The sequence below is a fragment of the Empidonax traillii genome, unplaced genomic scaffold, assembly GCF_003031625.1.
Source record: "Empidonax traillii isolate 1590-97213 ecotype Southwest subspecies unplaced genomic scaffold, ASM303162v1 scaffold558:size415862, whole genome shotgun sequence".
Classification (NCBI taxonomy): Eukaryota; Metazoa; Chordata; class Aves; order Passeriformes; family Tyrannidae; genus Empidonax; species Empidonax traillii.
In genome coordinates this window covers 261043-284995 of record NW_020955751.1, presented here as the reverse complement: position 1 = coordinate 284995, position 23953 = coordinate 261043, and the positions used below count along the sequence as shown (strand labels likewise).

Below are 23953 nucleotides of genomic sequence, written 5' to 3'. Positions count from 1 at the left end.
ACATAAATAGAGGGCGTGGATGCAGATGAAAATTTCACATGCTAACGAGAAACATGAGTAGCAGGTGCCTTCCTCCCTCCTGTACCTTCCCCTGACACCAAAGGCAAGAAATGCTTCTTGTGTCTGCCAAGCAAATCCAGGGAGGAAATTCACAAAGGTTCACAAACACACACACACTATCGTCTCCCTAACTGTAGTAAGCTACAACAGAAATGCTTCCTAGTTCATTAGCTCAGACCAGCAGGGTGAAGGGTTTCACAAGTCACTGTCTTATAGTTCCTTTTATGCTGCTGAGAAAACGGGGTCAGAAATATGACTATATTAAGTCCGAAATTGTAACTTGAAAGCAAGCAAAGAAAGTTTATTGTAGTTTTCTTCATGCAAACCAAAGCATGGTCAGCAATAGCAAGAACTTACAACTTACTTTTCTGATCGTGGTAGGAGATTTAAAGGAAAACTGGGTATAAGCAACCATTTCAGAAACCTCTTCCCTCAACGAGACAGCTACATTTGGTAAATCTAGGGTTCAAACTAAGAAACTTAAATAAGCTTCTTTGGATTTAGCAGATTAGCTGCTAAAAGTTCTCTTCAAACATATGTCAAGAACTTCAAACCTACGTCAAGGTTATAAAACCATACAAGTAAAAAAATACTCTTTTTTTGTAACAGTACTTGTGCAAACTTGGTGCTTATCTTCATCTTCCTGTAATACTCAGGAAGAGCTTAGGCAAGGGCTGAATACTAACACTAGGCCAGGTTTCAACACCATGTACTAAAGGAAGTACATCAGGTTGCCTTTTCTGAGGTTCAGCTACACAACAGCTTCACTCTAGAAGCTGAAACAGATGGAAAAGCCATTATTTCAGCTTTATGAAAACAGAAGAATAATTTTCACCACACCCTCCCCCCCCTCCAGTTTTCTAGAATCCATTTGAAATCAGATACTATTTATATATTTTGCTAGAGTTCCTTCAAGCTTCTTCCTTTTCTTGCCAGGAGGGCTGACACTGTGTATGCTCTTCCTTTCAGAGCTTACAGCTATGAAGAATCATTGCACATATTCCTTTTTCTTACTAAATTTAAAAGGTTGAACATAGACTTGGGGATGGTTCATCCCCTTAGCTAAGATTTAAAAAAAAAAAAAAAAGCACGGAGCTGACCATTTTCCATTACTTTTTTTTTTTTTTAAATTTAGACATAACCTATCAGCATTTCATTTACTTTGGTATACTTACACTTCTGTCTCACTTTAAAGGGAAATTTATTAAGATTTGCTAATAAGACTATAAACCTTAAATAGTCATGCCTTTGTATAAGAAAATAAGTAGCTTTCCAGACTGAGAAGTAGAAGTATCCCAGAGGCTACAGAAATCCTGCCAGTCCCCAACTTCAAGAGGCAGAGAAGCAGAAACTGCATGATTTCCAATGTTAAACCCACCCATTATGAAAAGAGGACAAAGGGAAGCTTGTTGAACATCAACTAGTGTAATTCTTCAGGAGTGCATGTGCTTGGCTGAGCTTTTAAAGGGCTATCAGCTCTCCTTGACAGTGATTGCAACAATTGAAGGTTACATCTTCATATCTTGTATATGGGTGAAACCTTCCAATACTCTTCTTTGAGGAAAGGAAGGAAGATGGGGAAGTCTCAGAAAAAGAAACTTCTGTTGATGTTTCCGGACGTGCAGCTGGATCCAGTACACGTAACATCTAAGGACGAAAAAATCGAGACTGAAAATATTTCTATACAGTTCTTAAGTTTTTTCCTTTCCCTAACAGCTAGGAAGGATTTCTACTCAAAAGCAACTTTTCATTTTTTTTTCCCAAGCTGAAATATCTATCTATCTATCTATCTATCTAGAACCTCAATATAAAGATTGACATGTATCAAGAGTTCTTACCATTTCAGCCATTTTCTCAGCAGGGGTATTGCAGAACTCCACAGTTGCTGAAGTCTTTTTTGGACTGTTAGTGCCAACATTTCCCAGAAGATGTGAGCTCACAGCTTTGGCTAGCTTACAATTCACAGCTGCTAGCTCTGTTGTAGTGTAAGGCTGGGCACTAGGGTAATATGTCTGCTGTCTCCCCCACTGAAGAGACACCATAAGCTCCTCTAGCAGCCTGTGCAGGAAGGAAAGAAGCAGGATTAGTGGGCTTTATACTCTATACTGTATAATCAGCACCCAGCACACTTAAGAGAAATTGTCTCTTACCAAGGCTTACTGCACAAGCTAAATCTTCACCAAAAAAAGTGTTTAAAAACAAGGAGACAAACAGGCTATTCTCCAAGACCTCACCAAAACACTACTTTAATAATGTTAAAACTTATTTGACATCTGGCAGAATAAGAACTAAAAAGTCCATGTAGGTAGAAGAATCTCTATGTTTTGAAAGGAGACAGACAAGACTTGAAATCAAGACAGTAAGTGATTAAATCAAGAAAGCCTGAGGATATGAGGGATGTCAGTTCAATAGTTTATTACCCCTAAGACTTCACACCCCTAGGGAATGAAGAAAGAATTACGTTCCTTTTGCTCTTTTGTGTCTAAGACTGAAAAGTAATGATACTATATATCAGCATAATTAATTTTTGTTGAATATCACTGAAACAGGTGAAAGTTATTTGATTCTTCTCTGCCCTGCAATAAACTGGCAAAAAAGAAGTTGGCACAGAGGTAGTCTGGATTAGAAAAATCATACTTCTGTGTATCAATCATCTCCTGACGGAACTGATCGCGTTCATTCAGCAGGTCCTGGATTGCACTTTGGGCATCCCTGGTTTGACGCTGAAGAATTGCTCTGGTATTAGTTAACTCATCAGCCATAACCCTGCAAAAGAAATCTACAGTCAGCAGTGTAAGTGAACAGTTTGGAAGTCACCTTTATTATACTACAGATCATCATCTGTCAGCTCAAACTGAGGATTAAGCTGCTGTTCTCTCTCCCCTCCCCCATACAGAGCCTATATCAACCTAATTACAAAGGACAGGTATTAAGAATAATTTCTCTTCAACTCCAGTCTACACAAGTGCAAAATTCTGCTTTGACTCACTGAGTTTAAACAATTTTAGGTCACTTAATACAGATCTAATGACAGACAATTCAAAAAACCTTTGGTAAATGAACATAGTTGACAAGAATACTATGAAAGAAAAAGCTGAATATGTTTTTTACTAACATTTCTCACAAGTATGCTGTAATCACATGCGTTCACACATCTCTAAACATAACAGCTATGGCTACAGACTGTATTCATTTACCTCTGCCTTTCTCTGGGGCAATAACTAGATGCCAGATAAAAGTGTTTAAGAGCTACAAACGAGACAGCTGTTGTCACATTTTGCTGCACCAGGAGGCTTGGCACTGACCCCTCCAGCAGGCATTTCAAATGCCTGTGATATTCCAAATGCAAAAACCAGAATGACATTTAAACAATCACCAATTAGAAATCTGAGATAAAAATGAATCAGATCATTGCAATATTGAAGTGTTACTCTAAGCACATTGCTGGGACTCACATCCCTGACCTCTGAACTCCTATTAATGCTAAAAAAACAAGTCAGGATAGTAACTATTGCTTAGCTAGGAATTGAGAGTACTTACCATTCACCCAATATGCTGAAACTTCTTAAGACCACCAAATTAAAGGGAGGAAATTCTATTCTATTACCACTTCCTTCAAGCAGTAAGGTCTTTTGTAATACGCATTAAGCATCATAATTATAATTCAGTCAGTTTATCCAAGTACAGTAGAAAAGCAAAAACTATTTACAAACACTATTTACAAATCCAGTAAGACAACTAAACTTAGCAAGTTAAAAATCTGAGTCATTGTCAAAGGATATTCTGACTTTCAGACCAGCTTTTATGGTTACAGAAGTAAAATAACAACGGGATTCTGTGCAGTAACACAGTGTTTGATGAAGAGATTCACCCTACTCTTTTTTCCACACTAGAGCTCTGAATCACTCTAAGTGGAGCTTTTAACCACATCAATTTCTTCACAAATTGATGACTGTATCAATCCTGGGGGTTGGAGATGAAAATCAAGCTAATGATCTTCAAGAAAAGCCAGGACAGCTGCCCTGGAAGACATTTTTAAACCCTAAACTGCACACAGTTTATCAGAATTAAGAACTCCTCTTGCTATGCTGGCAAGAACTGTAGCTGATATTTTAGGAGGTTTGGGACTCACCGTATTACCTTTGAAAAGCAGGACTATTCAGATTTACAAGGAGCTTACTTTCTTTATACCTTTCCTGTATACTCAAATGTCATAGTAGATGTCAGTACAGCTGTTGTGGCTGTCCTCTGCATATGTAAGCACATTGCAATGAGTGCATGTGATGAAAGACTACAGGAGAATGCTGTTATGACAGCTCTGTGAGAGGCAATACCTGCTTGCTAGGAATTTGCTTCGCCACACATCACATTGGATAGACATACGCTCTAATTGTTCAGACAGCTGAGACATATTCCGGCCCAGGACTTCATTTTCTAGGATGAGCTGATTTTTCTCACGAGCCATCCGTTCAAAGTGATACTGCAGATCGTCCCCCATAGAAGCAACAAGTAATTTCTTCAGCTCCCGATTGACCTAGAATTAGACCAGACTCTCTTGTGACTATCAGTAGAGAATAAAACAATTCCTATTTCCAGAGTACAGTGCAAATTATTGTAAATTGCTAACAACAAATTGCCTTTCCATAATGGGACGCATCCAGGCAAGTGTAAACATCTGAGCCTTACTTACGCATGTTTAACATATCCTTCTTTAAACTCTAACAGAGCCAAAGAGGAAGAACGAAAGCTTGCTACAAGAAACTAAGTTTCAGTAGCATCCAACTCCTGAATCAGTAAGTTAACAAAGGGTTAGACAAGACATATAGTCACCCCTTCTACAACATAACATTTCTCATTAGTGGTTGAGGAGCAAACTCTTTTCTCATTAAAGGATTAATTTCCCTGCAGCCCTCTAATGTGTTTCTCAGCTTCAAACCTTTGATTCTTTCATCTGTTGTCAGAGAAGCAGGACTCGACTGCTTTGATGTACTACTACTCTGTATCTTAGCTGGTAAGTTCAAAAAGGAAACTATTTGTTTCAAGGCTAGAGTGTCATAGCAGTTTTCTTTGGTCATATTCACAAACTGCTTATACAAACCAAAACAATTCAACTGTGTGAGAGAAAATACCTTTAATTTCTTACCTCTGTCTGTATACGCAGCTGATTAGAGAGACCTTCCTTATCCTGTAACAACCGCTTTTCGGAATTTTTCAGCTTTTCAATTGCATTTTTTAGCTCTATCTGTTCTTTCTTGGGATCTGCGGCTCCATCTGACTGATGGAACGTGTCTCCTTTATGTCCCACAGATTTAGCTACCTTAGCATTTTTAGTTGGAACAACATGGGTGATGGCTGCTTTGGGGACTAATATACGAATAGCTTCAATCTCCACTGATTTGTCAGCATGTACTTTCCCCAGCTGCAGAACTCCAGGACTCAGGGAAGAGGCTGTCTTTTTATGTGGGCTGTGGTGGATGTGATGGTTTGGGTTCGTAGTGCTGGCTCCAGTAATTACTTCCACTGATCCAGACGTCTGCTCCGTTTCCATGCCATCGCCAGGTCCTCGAATGGGTGAGGAGGCCTCATCAACTAGAATTTAGAAATTGTGGAGGGAAAGTTTACCACCTTTCAGCTTGGTTATAGTCTCATTGTAACTCTTCCTTAATTCCTGTACTTCAAAATTACAGATTTTAATTGTACACTGCATGTGTAAAATAGTCCTTTGCGGCAGCAATTATCAAGCACAAGTCAGAAAAGTCATAGAATGGTTTGGGTTGGAAGGGATCTTAAAAGCTCATCCATTCCCCTGCCATGGGCAGGGACACCTTCCATTACACCAGATGGCTCAATGTCCCATCCAACCTGGCCCTGAATACTTCCAGGGATGGGGCACCCACAACTTCTCTGGGCAACCTGTTCCAGTGCCTCACTACCCTCACAGTAAGTCTTTACTCAAATGTGTATTTCTCATTAAAACTAACAGTACGAGACACAAACATTGATCTGAATTGCATTAATTTATATTTCATGCTGCCACACAAGATTAAATGCAGACACAAAAAAGAACTTGCATGGAAAAAACTCTTGACAACATTACTCACAGGCTGAAAGCAAAATCAGGTTTTGGGAGCTGACAGAATCAGAGCAGTTTCATTTTAAAAGCAAGAAGTAAATGAAAAACAGCTATTAGCTAGACAGATGCTGACACCTTAAGAAGTTCAGCAGGCTTTTAAGTACTATCTAACGTGTTTTTAGCTGTCCAGATGAAGGTTTAAGAAAAGCCAAAAAGCCAGTTCTGCTCCATTTCTACTCGACACCATTGTTCCCAGTAATGCTGCATTCTTCTCTGTATTCCCCAATACACACATTTAGTGAAATTAATTTTATTTAAGTTCACCAAGTTTTCAGCTGAATGAATTTCTATTGTAGTAGTTTCCTCTCGATGGGTGAGATTGCTTAGTGTCATATGAATGACCTACCTTTTTCTAAAGATGTCATTTTCTCTTTAGCAGCCAGCTCTTCCTAACTTGGTAAGCCTGAGGAAGAAATGAGGAGGGGCGTGGAAAAAAAATCTTTAGCAATGTAACAGTGACAGTTAATCTTGGATTGTCCTATTTTTACTACAACCTCTAAACTTCAGTTCAGTAGCACAGTGGAAAACCCACCCCAAAACAAAGGGAAAAAACCCAAAATGATAAAAACTACATCAAGATCTAAAGAGTTAAAAGGAAAAGGCTGTGAGGCTTCTGGCACTGGTTTATTTTTTCACTAAGAGAAGTGCTTCAACTCCTTTCTCTTGCTCCTCATCCAGTTCCAGTTTCCATGCCTCAAACTTTCTGGTCTCCCTCCTTTTTTCGGTGAGCCCTCATTTTACTCTTTAAAATCTTTGAACGCTCTCAGAGTACAACTGCATAACCGTGCACAGATAACCTAATATAATCACAGAACCACTAGGGAAATCCCACACTGAGCTTCAAGCAGAACAAGAGGTGAGGAGGAAACAATGGCAACTGCAGAGTTGCACAATTGCTTTAGTCCTGCTTGCTATACACAGCTTCTTTGACAGTGCCAATTCCCAGACAAAGAAGGAGTCAGTGCCTTGAGTGGCTGCACATGCTTAGCTTACCCTAACAGAAAAAGTTACCCCCAGCTTGACCCAAACTACAATCCTGGCCATTTTTTCCCTTATCCACCAATAGTACTGACCATTGCCACCTTCATCCACAGGTCCACCCACTCTCAATTCTACAGGTCACTCGTCCCCCTTTCCTTGGGTCTATCACTAACTACGTTAGTTTGAGATCAGTATATTCCTACTTTGTTTTGGTTTAGTTATCTTTTCTGATGATCAGAAGACGAAAGAAACACCTTTCCCACCTTGAGCTTTCTCAAACTGCAGATGCAGGAACGTCTCGCCACCTGTTGCTGCTACAACTGGAATTGTGTGTTACTCATTTAATAGCATTACATATTAATCACCACTGCTGTTTATTCCTTTGTGATTGAGGATCTCTACTCACTTGAGGAGAACGAGAAGGATGAAAGAAGGAGACAAGAATACTCAGTAAAAGGACTCGTTATGAGCATTTGGCCTTATCCGCTCATCTGAGACCACCTGCTGATGACTCTGCTCCTTCAGCGTTCGCGTTACCAATCCCGCCCTGCTACGTGCACAAGCAGTGTAAAGCCTTTCCACGTATCCCCCTCTTAGTACATCTCCGCAGGCAGAGCTCCTTCCCTGGTTGCATCATTAACCGCGGCCCCTCCCCACTGACGCGCCCCGCACAACCCCGGGCCTCGCACAGCCGCCCACCCACTCACCCGCCCAGCCCCGGCCACAGGAGCGCCCTGCCCCGACCCCCGGCCCCGGTGCCACACACCGTCCCGCGGCCCTGGCGATGTCACGACAGCCCCGACAGTTGCGGCACCCGCGGCTTCCGTGTCCGGGGCGGGCGGGGCCCCCCGCGCGTCGTGTCCGCTCCCGCCCCGCCGCGGGGCCGAGCGCGGGGGCGGCGCTTCGGTTTGCGGGGCGGGCCCGGCATCGCCATCAGCGCCATCGCCGCCGTCAGCGTCGTCACCATCGCCATGGTGAGCGGGGCAGCGGGGCCGGGGGGCGGCGGCGGCAGCTCCGCGAAGCTGCGCCCCGGGGTCGGCGGTGCCGCTGCCGGGGTGTGCCCGGCTCCGTCCGCCTCGCTGCTCAGGGATGCTGTGGGGTGCAGCCGGGGCGAATTTGAAGCTGCCATTCGGGCTGTTGGATGCCCTGCTGTTGGGAAGCTGTTGGGAAGCTGTTGGGAAGCTCTGGGCCTCCCTAGGAACAGGCTGGTTCAGGAACTCGGGAGGGAAGGCAGCTGGTGCGTGTCAGGAGGGAATACTTTTTGGGTGCGACGGTGTTTATTCTTCACCGGATGCGCTGTATAGTAATGCAGAGCAGACGTCAGGATGTCTGTCACTGCAGGGGCACTAATAAAGAACCAACTTGCACTTTGATATCAGGAAAAGGATGTTCTCACTTAGAGAGTGTCTGGGCACTGGAACAGGCTCCCCAGGGAAGTGGTCGCAGCACCAAGCCTGACTGAGTTCAAGAAGCTTTTGGACAGTGCTCTCAGGCACATGGTGTGACTCTTGGGATTGTCCCATACAGGGCCAGGGGTTGGACTCAATGGGTCCCTTCCAACTCAGCATGTTCTGTGATTCTGTGATTACAATACAACGCAGCTGAGTCCCCTTTGCCCAAGAAGGCATGCTAAACCCAGTGTCCTAAAGCTGTTTAAAAGCCCAACAGTTTTAAATTGAATTTTGTATTCAAGCACATGTGCAAGACACATGTAACAGCTTGGCCGGTGCACCTGCTCACTGTCTAACACCTGCCTCACGCAGGTCAGGTTTGCCCCAGCCTGTGCAGCAGCTTTGCTTGCACCTCGTTTTGAGAACACAAGATCAGCATTTGCCACCTAAATGAGAATGCAACTGTTTATTTTCAAGTACAGGCATTGTAAGTCTTTTAATCCAGGCAAAACTGTAATTTTCGATTCCTGTGTTAAATTTATTCACGTTAGCAGGAGTCCTGCTTTGTGAGTTCCTGCAGATGTCACTTCGGTAAAGCATTCGCTTTGTTATAGCTGACTGTCACCGAGAGTGATGTGTTTCTAACCTCCCTTTATTTCTGGAGTGACACCCTGTGAACTGATTCATTAAAGCAGTGTTGAATCTTACAGCAACCTCTAACAGAACATTTCATGGTGAATTTATTTAATTTCTTTAAAAAAGCCTTCAGTGACAAGACCTTTATGATCTGTTGACATAATTCCATTGCATGACAATTTTTATAAACTCAGTTCTCTGAGTGTTTTTATATTCTGTGCCACAAATGATGCCAGGAATTAGTTGTTTTGTCCTTGGTGGGTATAAAGATATTCCATTTTTGGCTTTTATGTGTGAAAGAACTTGAAGATTATAACTTTGCCCTTTCCTCTTTTCACATTTCTCTAAATGTGGTGTTTAACCTGTAGGTTGCTTGCCAACTGCGGTGTGTTTCATTGCAGCTAAGCAGTGTGTTTGTTTCTTGTGTCTTAGATCTTCATATTGCCAAATTTACTATCCTTTTTTTCCTGAACTGTTTTGCACTCTTAACTGCAGCCCACTGTAATTATCAGATTTTTCTCCTGTGATTTTGTTTTCTAGATAGTTTTTCCCTTTGATTATTTTTTCCTGATCATTGTTGTAGTACTTTGCGTCTGTCTCTATAGAATTTTCAGATTATCATTTGGAGTTCTGCTTCTGAACTGCTTGCAATCTTTCCCATCTTAGTCGTCAGCCCAGATTCTGGAAGTACATTTTCGTAGTTTCATTTTCAGGGTAATAAGGAAAATAGGAAATAAAGCAGATGCATGGCAGATCACTGTGGATCACCATTTGACTCCCAGTTTGCAGTGGAAGTATTCCTAATTACATCTTCATTTAGTAGTTATAACAGCTCTTCAGTTTAGGCCCTGTTGCCTTATTCAGCTTGTCAGACTCTCAGGTGACTTAGATTAAAAACTCTGTCAATGCCCTGTTTGTCACACCTGTGGTTTTTCCCTTCCTCACTGTGTCAGAAAAAGATTTGTTCTTGACAAATTCACATTATCTGCTTTTTGTTATTGTCTTCTTAGATGCTCAGTGACTGACTGCTTAATAACTCGTTGCATTATCTTCCTAAAGATTTGCTCTCTTGGGACTCTCTCTCTTGCCCTTCTCTAGTGCCCTGGGACCTTTCTCTTTTGTTTTTTTCTCTGGCCTTTCAAGTGTTACAGAGTCCTGTTTGTTTCTTTTATGCTTAAAAAGCCATCAGTTTTCTGACTTACATACCCTTCCTCCCGATGTTTTTTCAAAATGCATTAAGAATAATTTGTCTGCTGGAAGATGATGGGAAAACATGTTTTGGGAATGTGTGCTGCCCAGTTAGGTATGGGCACAACATCCTGGGAAAAGATAAGTTATGTGACTGTTGGATGCCATGAATTTACGCGGTTATTTGTCTAATAGCACCTTGGCTTTACAGGTCTGCTAATCATTGGGAAACAGCTTTCATTGTCATCAGGTGGCAGTATTTCAAGTTAGTTCTGATGCACTGTGGCATCTTGATGGTGATTGTGTGACTCATGGCTGCTGTGGACAGTGAGCAGTAAATTCCCAAAGGGAAACCTGCTTATCCCCATCTGAGATGTGCTCTCCCTCTTGGCTGCTGGAATGATTTATTCTTTAATGGTACCTTTCGTGTAACCATGTGTAGAGATGAATTTGTCCATCATCTTAATAATGTTAGTTTCTTTTTATTCATGAGTTTGGTGCACTCTGACACTTGAAAGTGTTCCAGATAAAGAAATGCAGCATTTGCCAGGGAACAATGGGTGACTTGCCAAGCAGATGCCATCTGGCATTGATTTTGTGGATATAGAAGCAAATGGTTAGTGGAATAGAAGTGCACAACTACCTTAGTTGTTTTTGCAGAGCTGGGGAAAGTATATGTGAAGTAGATTCTCCTGGTTGCCAGAACTTGCACTTTTGTAATTTTGACCAAAATCTTGAATACATCAGGGGATGAGCAGTTCGGCTTACTTCAACAGAAAATATTACAACTTGTGTTTGTTACTGTTATTATTATGATCAGTTAATGGGTAAAACCCACAAATTAGAGAATATCAATATGGAAAGCATCAGTTTAGGCAAGACAGGGAAGAAAAAGGAGTAATTTTTTAAAACCACTTTCATTCATCAGTGGAAAAGACTGTTTTGAAAAACAGGTCTTAGAAAACAGGAAGTGAATCAGGCATTTCTAGAACTGGGAGTCCTGGGTTTCTCATGGTGTAATCAGATTTTCAGCTGAAGGCTTTTATAAAGGCAGTACAGCTCATGGGGCAGCTGTGGAATATACCTTTGTTTACAGGAGTTTCATTTGGGATGCAGTAATCTAGTGGTACTGGATGAGCTGGTAAAATGGAATAACTTTGGTGAAGATCTGTCTTTCAGAGCTATCATATAAACAGACAAAACTGTTTGCTGCTAATGGACTTTCCTGAACAAGTGCACATTTATAAAATGACTTTTCTTTTAATAATTTTCAAATTACATACCTTTTGTTTCAAAATAGCTGCCATTCTATCTGTCATTTGCATCATTTCATCACAGGGAAAAAGAAAATGTTATATGCAGCATGAGGAAAAACTAAGCAACATGCTTATTTTTTAATAAGGTAGCCTTTAAGTACTTATTGCATGGTGAGTCTTCCTGTGACCATCAAAAATATGTCATAGTTTCTTCTTGAACTAGTGTTTCCAAGTAGTGCTAATTTATTTCTTCAGAAACTGCAGAAGATGTAGCTGGTAAAATAACAGATTCTTTGGCACTCTTTCAGACAAATGAAAACTGTTAAAAAACCCTATAACTTTCCTTTGTTCCAGGAGCTCATTTTGGTTTCAATGCTGACATCTTTATGACATTGTGTGCTATATAAAATACCACCCTACAAATATAAAGTTGACAGGTTTAGAATCCATGGGATAAATTACCTCCTACTGTAGCTAAGTCTTGGCTTTGGCTTGCAGAAATTGCCATCTCTCTAAAAGTAGTTTTAAATGCATAGGTGGCTCTTCTGATGGAGTGGCTCAAATGAGTGACATTGTGATAGCAAAAGTTATCTAGCATTACCTAATGATAAATTCAATACTAATCTCCCTTTGTCACCCAGAGTTGGCTGGCCAGATCCTTTGGGTTGTGGGATCTTAATAAATTTGACATGTCTGTCCTACTTGTATGCTGGGGTCCTTTTTTTTTAATATCCACATTGTCAGAAACTCAAATTCAGGAATTACCCAGTGAACCATTGCCAGGAATAAAGAAAAGTTACAAACTTTCAGTTGGCAATAAAAATACAATAGGATTTAATGACAGAGACACTGGTTATTTAGAGAATTGTTCCAGGCAGATTTGACGTGGATAAAATTATGCTTAACAGTGTTGTGTCAGAGTTCCTAATTTTTGAAAGTACATCTAGATTGTTCTTAATAAAGGAACCCAATAGGTCTATGGAGGATCCGGAGCAACTTGGAAGAAAGTACATTATCTTTGGGCAAAGAGATGCCAAGCTATATTAGGAATCACAGAATCATCATTTAGGTTGGAAAGGACCTCCAACCTACTCAAAACAGGTCTAACCGGACCAGGCTGCTCCAGCCTTTCTCCAGGCAAGTCCTGAACATCTCCAAAGATGGAGATTGTACAACCCCTCTGGGCAGCCTGTGCCTGTGTTTGACCACTCTCTTGGTAATTTTTTTTTTCCCAGTATGTGACTGGAATGAAAGCTCAGCAAGTATTTGCATGTATAAAGGGCATATCCCTGATCAAATGAGCACATAAAAGAGATAGAACATTTTTTTTCCTCATACTAGAGGCCTAACAGAAATGTTCCCAATATGAGAAACTCCGTGAGATAGCCCTTGAAAGTTGTCCTGGAGTGGACAGCTCTGATACTTGTCTAACACCTGTGGCATAGACATTTTTGGAGGCTGGGTGTTTCCAGCCAGCACAGGTTTAGGAAAGGCAGGTCCTGCCTGACCAGCCTGATCTCCTTTTATGACCAGGTGTCCCACCTAGTGGATGGGGGGAAAGGCTGTGGATGTGGTCTACCTGGACTTCAGCAAAGCCTTTGATTCTGTGTCCCATGTCATTCTCCTGGAAAAGCTGGCAGCCCACAGCTTGGACAAGTGCACTCTTGGCTGGGTTAAGAACTGGCTGGAGGGTTGGGCCCAGAGAGTGGTGGTGAGTGGTGCTGCATCCAGTTGGTGGCCAGTCACTAGTGGGATTCCCCAAGGCTCTGCACTGGGGCCAGCCCTGTTTAGTATCTTTATTGATGGTCTGGATGATCTTAGTAAGTTTGTGGATGACACTAAGTTGGGCAGGACTGTTGGTCTACTGGAGGGTAGGAAGGCTCTGCAGAGGAATCTGAACAGGCTGGATAGATAGGCCAAGGCCAATTGCCTGAGGTTCAGTAAGGCTGAGTGCTGGGTACTGCACCTGAGTCACAACAACCCCAGGCAGTGCTACAGGCTGGGGGAAGAATGGCTGGAAAGCTGCTCTTGCACCTGAAGGTGCTGGTTGACAGCAGCTGAACATGAGCCAGCAGCATGCCCAGGTGGCCAAGAAGACCAATGGCATCTTGGCCTGGATCAGCAATAGTGTGGCAAGCAGGACTAGGGAAATGATTGTCCCCCTATTCTTGGCGCTGGTGGAGCCACACCTCAAATTCTGTGTCCAGTTCTGGGCCCCTCATGACAAGAAGAACATTGAGGTGCTGGAGCGAGTCCAGAGAAGGACAGTGGAGATGGTGAAGCATTTAGAGGGTAAGTTGTAAGAACGGCTGAGGGAGCTGGAATTCTTTAGCCTGGAGAAAGGGAGGCTCAGATCGGGGGACCTTAACGCTCTCTACAGCTACCTGAACAGAGGTTTTAACCAGCTGGGGGTTGGCCTCTTCTCCCAGGAAACCAGTGACAGGATGAGAGGACACAGCCTCAAGCTGCACCAGGGAAGGTTCAAGTTGGACATCAGGAAGAATTTCTTCACTGAAGGGTTGTTAAATGTTGGAATGGGCTGCCCAGGCAGGTGGTGAAGTCACCGTCCCCTGGGGTGTTCAAGAAAAGTCTAGACGTGACACTTAGTGCTATGGTGTAGTTGGTAAAGTGATGATCAGTTAAAGGCTGGACTTGGTGATCTCAGGAGTCTTTTCCAACATAAATAATTCTATGATTCTGTGAGGAAAGCCATATACCTGTGTGTCAGGAGTTTTTCTGCGTGAAACGCCTTTATCACCCAGACTGTTGTGATCTGTTGCTTTATCGTTTAGTCATTTCTATCTCCACTTACAGGGTTACTAATTTTGAGGCACAGTACACTAGAAAACGCTGGCAAACAGAGATTGCTTCTTACTGATCATTTCAGAAGTTAACACTCGAGTTTTAAATAAGTTGCTCAACCTGTCCTTGGGCACCAGAGGGCGCTCCTGGATTTGCAAAGAGCTGGCTCTTCCGAGATGTTTTCTGAGCGCCTGTTGCATGTGCTTTGTTTGCATGGATCCTTCAATAATTGTAACTACCTTAAATATCTTTTTTTTTAAAATCAAACTTTTCCTACAGAATATTCTAACACCTCTTCAAAGAGAACCACACTGAGAGATCTACCAGTGGGTAATGGGGGGAGGTAGGTAGGCAGGCATGCTGGAGGCTGTGTACCTGTTCTTCCACATTAACACTGCACATTTAAGTATGATCCCTCTCTAAAATTAGCATCTCTTCTATTTTTATCCTTTCCATGTATTCTTTCTCCTGCTGTAGGGACTGTATTATGCTGTATGTTTTCTAGTTACACCAATGCTGTCCTTGCCCTGTCTCGTGTTCTCTGTTACGATACACTCTGATAACTGAACTGTGCTCTTTAAGTCTGAACATCCCCAAATCACTGGTGAGGAAGAGGGGAACTGTGGTCTGGATGCAGCTACTGACATTCTGGGCTAGCAGTGTTTCCTGGTGGCAGCTGCAGGTACAGTGGGCCTGGTAGCATTTTCTGACTTCTTCTGCAGTTGCCTGGTTCCTGTGCTGCAGTAAAGGGTCTGTGGAAGAAGGAAATGAGGATGAACTGACTGAGCTGCCTCTGTCATGTTATCATTAAAATCCAGGGGGATTTGTAATGCTTAAACAGTACACATGTTTTAGCTGTTAAATATTGCTAACTTGCTAACTTTGAACTGTAGAACAAATCTTCATAAAATGAGCCTGTAAAAGCCTGCAACGATTGGCAGAGTTTAATAATGGGGTTGTACTTAACCACTTTGCCTTCTCTACCCCAAAGAAGTTTTTAGTTTTTTACTTTACTAATGGGAAATTGCTGAACAGCTTTTGTCGTGAGAAGTTCTGTTCCCTTGTAACTTGTCATTAGTCTGACTTCAGAATAAAGTATGAACACGACATCTCTACTAGCTGAAACCTGGATTTAGTCCAGCTACCTTAGAATTGAGACTTAACACAATCCGAGGGGAAAAAAGTAGTTTTTTAACATAAACATTTGGTTAAGTAGTAGTGCAGACAAGATACCTGCAGTAGTGAGTAAGAAACGTCAGCAAAGCTGTTTGTCTGCTTCACAGGATCATAAATGGTTAGTAGACTGTTACAAACTCAGAGTGTTCAAGGTAGGCACAGCTTGTGTGGTCTTTAGAGCATTCACACAAAATCCTGGGTGCAAATTGCTTTAGTATTGGCTGCTGAGGGATCCTCTGTCCTTTAGCTGTGATTCCAAGGCAACCAACTAGTTCTTGTTAAAAACGCTTCTCAGAAGATTATTATGAGCTGAGATAATCTGAAAATGCTGTAGGCATTATATTGCTTTGAAGTGCTGTTGACAGCTTTGGTTTAGGATTTGTAGGTGCTTCCTTTTAAACCTCTAATTCAGCTGCTTGTAACTTTCTCAAATTTTAACCATTCTGTGTGAAAATTTCCAGACAGATTGTACTGGAGGTTGAAAATTTGATGGAATACCCGAATAAGAATGTGTTGGGAGAAAATCTGAAAATGCTTCAGAGTCCTAGTAAAACAAACAAACAAACAAAACAACAATAAAAAACACAACAAAAACAAAACAAAAAACCCCCCAGTGTTCATTTGAAACGCTTCAGTTTTAAAAATACAGGAAAATTGGAAGCTGAGAGTTTGCCAGAGGAATGATATCTTTGTCAACTTTTATGTTAGGCCAGGTTTTGAGCCTTTCAAAAATGTTTTTCCTGTAAGTACAGTATTAGTTGGACTTGTAATGGGCTGTGCACAGGTGGCTGAGTGTATGTGTAGCCCTGTTTCCCTTCCTGGGATCACGTGTAGACCCGAATCTCCTGGTTGGAGGGTGGAGACAACGTTCAGCAGCTGACCATCGCAGCGTTAGTTCTGCCAATAATGACTGATTAGGGGCAAAGCACCTAAACTCTACTCTCAGATGTTATTAGTGAGATGACCTGAGTTACAAATGCTGTTCTGAGTCGGGAAACAGCTTTGCTGTTGCTTAAATTGCTGTCAGACTCTGCTTGAGTTAGTGGAGGCAGATGGACACAGAGACATGTGCTGAGCACCGCTGACTACTCTCAGGGGAATTACCTGTGGTCATGTGATTAAAAGTTCAGTAGTACATGCTATGATCTGCAGCTTTAAAAACATGCATTAAATAGCGACATATTCCCCTAAAGACAAGGTTTAGCTGGTCTTTTAAAGCTAAACCTGTCTTCACAGAGCAGTGAAGAGCAATATGGCATCCTTCGTGTGTTTTAGGCGTGCAGTTGCAGAGGATTGAAGTTGGTGGTTGAGAATTTGAATTCTTGATTCTCTTGGAAACTGGAGGGAAAAAAAAGTTGGGTTACCCTAATCATGCCTACATGCATAGGCAGCTTACATAATTTGCATAGGCTAGTAGTAGAAGAAGATTTCTTAGTAAATTGACAGAACAGCAAAATAGTTTTGCTGATGAGACATGGAATTGCAGATTCCTAAATCTGAGAAGAAAATTTGAGGCCTTCAGGCTTCTAGAGTTGTGTTTATCACAGCCCCTGAGTATATAGGCATGGTTTGCTGAACTGAGATCCCAACTGAAGAGCAAGATTAACCTGGTTAGTGCCACAGGGATAGAAGTATCCCCATGTTACTTGGCAACAGATGCTCCAGGCAGCAGTAGCCGTATGAACATATTTAGTCCAAAAGGTACCTGAGAAGCCTAAGTACCAGTAATACTGGGAATCAGATAACTGTGCATCTAAAGGATGTAGCACAAGTTGCAGGAGTGTAAAAGTAAATGCAGTAGATTGTTTGACTCACTTAATAGATTTCCAAATATGATTAAGAATGTTACTAATCTAGCCAATACTTAGTTAGTTCGAAATAGTCTAGCATTTGTGTGAAATTTTGATAGGTTTGCTTTCTTCAAGGAGAGGATAAAAAGGGATGTTGCTTACAAAATTCACCACTGAGCTTCTGAATGTGAGGCTTAGATTGAGAATTGTCTGCAGGCAAGACACTGTCGTGGAAATTGCACTTGCCAGATGTTTCTCTGTTTGAAAACTGGTCTTTTGATTTTACTTTTTTGCTAAAGAAAAGCCTGTTAAAAAAGTAGTGGGAGGACCAACAGCAGTGAGGGGGCTGCAAAATTGGAGTTCTAAAAATTATTCTAGCTCGTGTGTCAGAAACATGAATAGAAGAGGAGGAGGAAAATGAGTTTTAAGAGACAGAGCTAATTAAGCGTGCTCTCTACACAGTGTTGTGGATTTAAGTTTTGCCTGGAAAATATCATGTATTACATGAACTGTGAAGGTAGAAGATGGCTTGAATAACACAGCTTGGTAAATGTGTACTGTTGGGAATTCATTTTGGGATTTAAGGTGTGCTGCAATGCTGAAAATTAGAACACTTTCTACCACTCCGAATGTTATTTGTTAAATACCATCAGCATGTCTGAGGAGTCTTGTTTAAATTTTCAAAATTGTCACTAATATTCAATGTCTTAGCTACTTCTGTGTTTTTTGCTTTTTCCTTTTCCTTTAAAGAATTACTGGTGATGAAAAATTACTTGTAATATGCAAGTATAATTTTTTATGCAGCTACTTTCTGTCTGTCTCAGAAAACCTAAATTTGTATGATGGCAAAGTGCTGTGTGTTCTGACCCCTTAGTTTTCCTGCTGGGAAGTTTGAAATTTACTGTCAGTTTTCAGTCAGATTTGGTAGAGGGATTTCACAAGAATGAGGGGGGTGAAGAAACCCTCTAATGTGTCTTTTAAGAAAGTCTTCCCTGAGCACAATCATAGTTTGACATCAGAATGTCCAGCTGGGTACGAGCCTTTATTAAATGCCTGAGCTGAAGAGAGGCTGGGGTCACAGCAGGGATGGGAAATATGAATATAGAGAACTAGACCTTATTATTTCTCATGCTTGCAGAAGTACTTGACTTTTTATGTCACATTTTATTACATGTTCCAATTGTTTTAAATATTTTTGAATTGTCTTTTTCATCTTTATGGCTGCAGAGGACTGTTGCATTGAAGATGTCCTTACATCAAAGAGAAGTACTCCTAACCCACTGGTTGAGACCATCTTTAAAGCTAACTGAAGTTGCATTTTTTTGGTTGGGTGGTCTGAATTTACGAGCGCTCAGTGCTGCTTGAAGAGCTTGGTGTAGTGTAGAACCTGCACTTAGAAGCTGAAAATAGGGCAAGGCTAGCCGGATGTTTAAATGGGAGAACAGGAAAGCGAACAAGTCAACCATTTAAAGCAATCAAAGTGTTTCTGGGGCTCTTAAGAAAGCAGGTGACACTGTGACAGTGCCTCTGTCATTGGCCTGCTGGGGGAGTAGAACACTGTGAGAAGCTGCCTTTGAGGAAGGCAGGGGTAGATCTGGTTGAAATACCTGGCTCTTGCTCCTCAAACAAGGAGTTTGTCAGTGATTTGCTTTTCATTTGTGCTAAGGTCCTCTTCAGGACTAGGAGGCAGAGTTAAATCGGAAGTGGTGATTGCCTGGAAGATGACCGAGTGATTGGCTATTTATGAGCTTTGAGGAACTGCTTCAAATAATTCATAATAAGGCTTAGATATCTGCTGTAAGAATTTTATTTATACACATCTGATCATACATAAGAATAACTTCAGGACCTAATTCTGAGAATAATGTTCCTGATGAAGGCAGCTGGTCAGGTCCCCCACTTCACCCCACTGTCTGAAGAGCAAGAGGCCGACATCTGTCAAAGGAATGCACCAGCAAATATGGCAATAGTTGTTGTTTTTTTTTTATTGGTAGAACCTATAAAGAGAAAAGACAAGCATAAAGGTACATGTTGACTGACCATTTCAATACTTTTTTCTTTTTTTGGCCAGAGGATGGTTAGCAAACTCTCAGACATTTGTGATTTTTTTTTCTAAAAACATAAGATAAACATAAGCATTAATGCATAAGCAAACTACCTGATGTTGGAGTCAGTCAACCTTGTATCTTCACCTGAAATGTTTTAAAATAATTTGTATCCTTATGCTTTGAAACCCATCTCATTTTTTATAAAAATATTCTTGCTCTTCCAAAGTATTTTTGAGAGTTCCACCAGCCTGGTTTGAGGAGGGAACAGGTTGTGAGAGAAATGTGCCCTTACAATTGTTGCCAGAATTTTAGGAATTTTCAGAGCAATCTTTTCAGAAAGCTTTTTTGGTGTATTAGGAGAAATACCCTTTCAGAGTGAGAAACGTTCCTGTCTGCCGGTCCATCCTGTTCTCAGTGATTTTTGTAGAAACAGCTTGATCTGTGCTTGACTGCAGGTTTTCCCCATGACAGCACAGTTTTACAGAATATAGAACAGAGATATAAGGATGTATTGGATTCAATTTGCAGTCTGTTTATTGCTTCATTAGGAGATGAGTCAAATCCTTTGATTCTTTTTCTCTCTGGTCTGATTTGAGAGTCACTGAGTCACTGAGAAAAATGAAGGAGCAGCAAACACGAAGCTGCGCACATAAAATGTAGCAATCCTTTTCACGACTCCTAAACCAGTAAATATGCGATTGTGAGCCTGTGTCAGATACACCATCCATGCTGAAGTTCCTGATGGCGTATGTAAGCCTCATAGAGACCAGATTGCTAAGAGCATGTAGAGGTGCACTTTCTAGATACTTCAGGCCTTTCTGATTTTAAGAAAAATTTGTTGCTCTTTCACGTGAAGTTCTTTTGAGTCGGAAAAAAAATTCGGTAGCTCCCGATTCCCTGTGTTGCCAATTGTAAGAGAAACTCTAGCAAGAAATTTCTAGTCAAAACTAGAGGAGAACAGAAGTGCTTCCCCCAGAAGATTGCAATCAGATTGCAATTGTGTGGCAGTCACGAGGTATCTTGAACCTGGAAAAGCAAATCCAGATAGATGTTCTGCATAGTTCAGACCAGAGGGAGAAAATTGTTTCTCCTCCTTCCAATGAGAGTTCCTTAGTCCTTGAATTGCTGTTCTACCACTGTTACTTCTAATGAAAACATTTGGAAGACCTCCTTTTGTTTTACTGTGAACAGAAGCCTTTTGGAAGTTAAAAATGTTTACAGGACAAGACATCATATCCTGTCCAGCTCCCCAAGCATTCTGCTTTCTGATTATGAGCATCCTTGGCAGTTTGTTTCCAGGCATATTATTTCCCTCTGCAACAGAGTTCTCTGTGAGCACAGCTCTTTGCTGAATGCTTGGATTTAGTTTCTGGAACTTAGTCCCATGCTAGCTAAGAATGACTGCTTCCCCCATCATTTTCAGAACTAAGTACAAATTTTAATTTTTTTTTTTTAAATTCAGCTGTACTTGAATAAATGTTTCTCATGTGCATGGAGCCATCCTACTGAAAATTCACACATGCCAATACAAACAAAAAAGCGTAAGCTAGCAAAACCCACATGCATTTAAATGTTTTTCTGTGCAGCTTATAAAAGGAAGAAGAAAAAGAATTATTCTTTCCATCTTCATAGTATGTGAACTTTTGACATCACTTATCTCAATGGCCCTAGATTTTACCATGGAAAGGAGATGTAAAACGAGCTCAAGACAGCTGTTTTAAAACTACCAGTATATGGATGTAAAGTTTCATAGTCACTGCTGGGCTTTTTAATGTTGGTAATTTTTCCACTGATGTGAACAGTTATGAAAACATATTTCTCCTCCATTAGGTATTGCTTGGTTAATTATATAGTCATGAGAGCAGAGACTATGTGTGATTTTAATGAGGGTATGGTACAGAAATGAATGGAAACTAATTCTTTAAAGCAAGAATTTTCTGAGTTATAATGTATTTTTAGATTCACTTGATTAGTTATTACTTGAGCTGTTCCCAGGAATGGGATTTCAGTAGTGACTAACATGTTTCAGCCATTTCCTATGGGAATGAGGTACTGGGGATCTCTTGTCAAGGGCTGTGAAATCTCCCCTTTCAGGACTCAGTGCTGGTCTGGAGCAGTGTGGTGCATTGAACATGATACCACATGCCAGGTCATTGCTGTTCTCTAATCACTCTTCTCTGGACAATTATTTTCTGAGTTTCCTTTGTTAGGATGATGGACAGAAGCTAAGGATGAAACTTAGCTTGTCTCCCTTAGTTCTTTCTCATATTTGCGACTAATTCCTACTTTGCAAGTCAGGGCGCAGTAGTAAAGGGTATGTTAGAAAGTTGTTTGCCATACCAGTTCTGTTTATTTAGTGGTAAACTGATAGAAAGTAAATGTCCAGAAAAGATAATTTTAGGGCCGTGAAGGCTTAAAATTTTATTGCAATGCTTCCGATATGTGATGGGAAAGTGGACAGGTTTTTGTGTTTGGGTTTTGCCTCCTAAATCGTACTCCTCCTTTAAATAAGTAAATAAAAGCTTCTTTTCTCATTTAAACTCATATATTATGAGCTTAATATGCACTCACTTTTAAAAACTTGCATTTTTAAATTAGTTGGTGTTTCTGATGACTTGGAGTGGCATTTTTGCAGAAATGCCTGGCAAGATCTTCCCAGAATATGGTCATCACATTGTGGTTGTATTCAGTATTGTTTTCTATCTGGTTTAAGACTATTTGCATGAACCTGCAATAGTAGGATTGCAGTTCTACCGTGTTTTGCATTATACGTGTTTGGGAGGGTCTTCAGTTTGCTTTTAGAGTTGAATTTCTTTGCCTTGGGGTGTGTGCCTTTAAAATAATTTACTTGTTCACAAACGTAATCTGTTTCCAGTTGTCTTTACAGTGTTTCCAATAAGCTTTTAACCTTTCTACTGGTACTGTTCTCTACATCTAGAAATGTTTATTGTAATAATTTTATGCTGGTACAACAGAGGAAATTCTAGTTATAGTCCAGGAGAAACTTTAGAGATTTTGTTTTGGTTATTTGAGAAAACTTAGCTCTCCATATTTTCTAGATACAAACCAAAAGTGGAGTCAAACTGTGCTGCTTACTGATAACGTTTACTGAGTATTAACTGGGTATTAACTCTGCAGTTTTTTTCAAACCTAAGTAGCATTTATACCTTGCCTTTGCTTATAATGCCAAAAGAAGATAACACAAAGTGGTGATTTCTGATATTCAGATGAATAAGAAGTAATGGCCAGCACAGATTGCTGAATAAAAAATATTAATAGCTGAGACACTGAGTAAGATTGAATTGTTCAAGGTTGGATGAGGCTTTGAGCAACCTGGAAGGTGTCCCTGCCCATGGCAGGGGGTTGGAACTACATGATCTTTAAGGTCCCTTCTGACCCAAACTGTTCCGTGGTTCTGTGAAATAGGACTGTAGTCAACCTCTTTGGTAGAGAACTGCTTCTGTATAACATCCATCCTTGACAAGGTGATTGTCAAATTAATTGATCAAATGTCTTGTCTTCCAGTAGTATGTTTAAGACCAAGGTAAAAATTGGTAATTTATTATTGTCTGCCAACTCTTATTTGTTGCTTACTGGCAACAAGATACCTATGTAGAAAAATCAAGGTATGAGTTTTGACATAAGAGTTTGTTTTGACTTATATATCTCCAGAACAGTGATGATAGCAATGAAGACCCAAGCATGACTAGCTAAAGTACGAGCCAGAAACCAGGGCAAGTCCCTGGTTTTACTGGTGGATGCTGCACCCAGAATAGGAGTTTAACCACTGTCAAAGGCTGCAGTGTGTACTGTACATATAATACAGAAGTTAGAGTAGCTCATATAAAGAAGGTTTTCAGAGCTGTACAGACTTGTATAGATAGAAAAGGAAGCTTTGTATCCCCACTGCATGAGTCTTTCTATGGTACAATCTTATCTTTGTTTTGCAGTGTAGGGGTACCATAAGGGCTGGCAGGAGGGTAGGGCACTTGCTAAGATGCTTTTAACTGAACAGGTACAAGTATTCCTCATATTGTAAAATTCTGAATTTGTTCTTCATTGTCTCATTCTTTCCTGCTACTACTTGTGTTAGGGCTTCAACCTGCAAAAGCACTTAGTCTTGAGTCAGTGGTAAGCTGAAGATGCTGAAAGAAAAAATGCGCAGTCAACAGAAGCAAGATCACAGTGGTTGTTTTGTTGGATTGTTTTGTTGTTTTTTTCAAATGTCTGTAGTCTTCCACTCAATAGGAAAATTATTATTCTTTTCCTGCTGGTTTTCCAGAATAGTTACGGAAGCCCATAGGAACTCTTTCTGTCCTGTTGCTTATTGAGCTGTCATTGTAACAGCTGGAATGCTGCTGTCTTCTAAAATCTGAAGTACTAAAAAGGCCTGTCTGGCTCCAACTTAAACTGCCAGTGCTTCCTCAATGTTTATAATGTTTAAGATCACAGATACACGTAAAGAGTGGAAGCCCATGGCAAGTCCATGCTT

General features: G+C 40.9%; 2 protein-coding genes across 4 annotated transcripts in view; one reads left to right on the top strand and one right to left on the bottom strand.

Moving 5' to 3' along the window:
- Positions 1 to 340: 340 nt before the first annotated feature.
- On the bottom strand, positions 341 to 8052 carry BLZF1 (basic leucine zipper nuclear factor 1). The gene is made up of 7 exons (XM_027897757.1): positions 7941 to 8052; positions 6540 to 6596; positions 5204 to 5649; positions 4395 to 4594; positions 2698 to 2826; positions 1899 to 2118; positions 341 to 1707 (listed from the first exon to the last, which is right to left on the bottom strand). The coding sequence occupies exons 2-7, from the start codon at positions 6556 to 6558 to the stop codon at positions 1522 to 1524; spliced, it is 1200 nt and encodes a 399-aa protein (XP_027753558.1). The 5' UTR covers positions 6559 to 6596; positions 7941 to 8052; the 3' UTR covers positions 341 to 1521.
- NME7 (NME/NM23 family member 7) overlaps positions 8037 to 23953 on the top strand; it is a 90223-nt gene continuing 74306 nt past the window's right edge. The window contains exon 1 of one of the 3 annotated variants that reach the window (XM_027897758.1): positions 8037 to 8148. In XM_027897758.1, the coding sequence (XP_027753559.1) occupies positions 8146 to 8148 (3 nt within the window). In that variant the 5' untranslated portion in view covers positions 8037 to 8145. Of the gene's footprint in view, positions 8149 to 8251; positions 8412 to 20096; positions 20118 to 23953 lie in introns of those variants that run through there. The other 2 variants (XM_027897759.1, XM_027897760.1) reach the window with 2 other exon arrangements.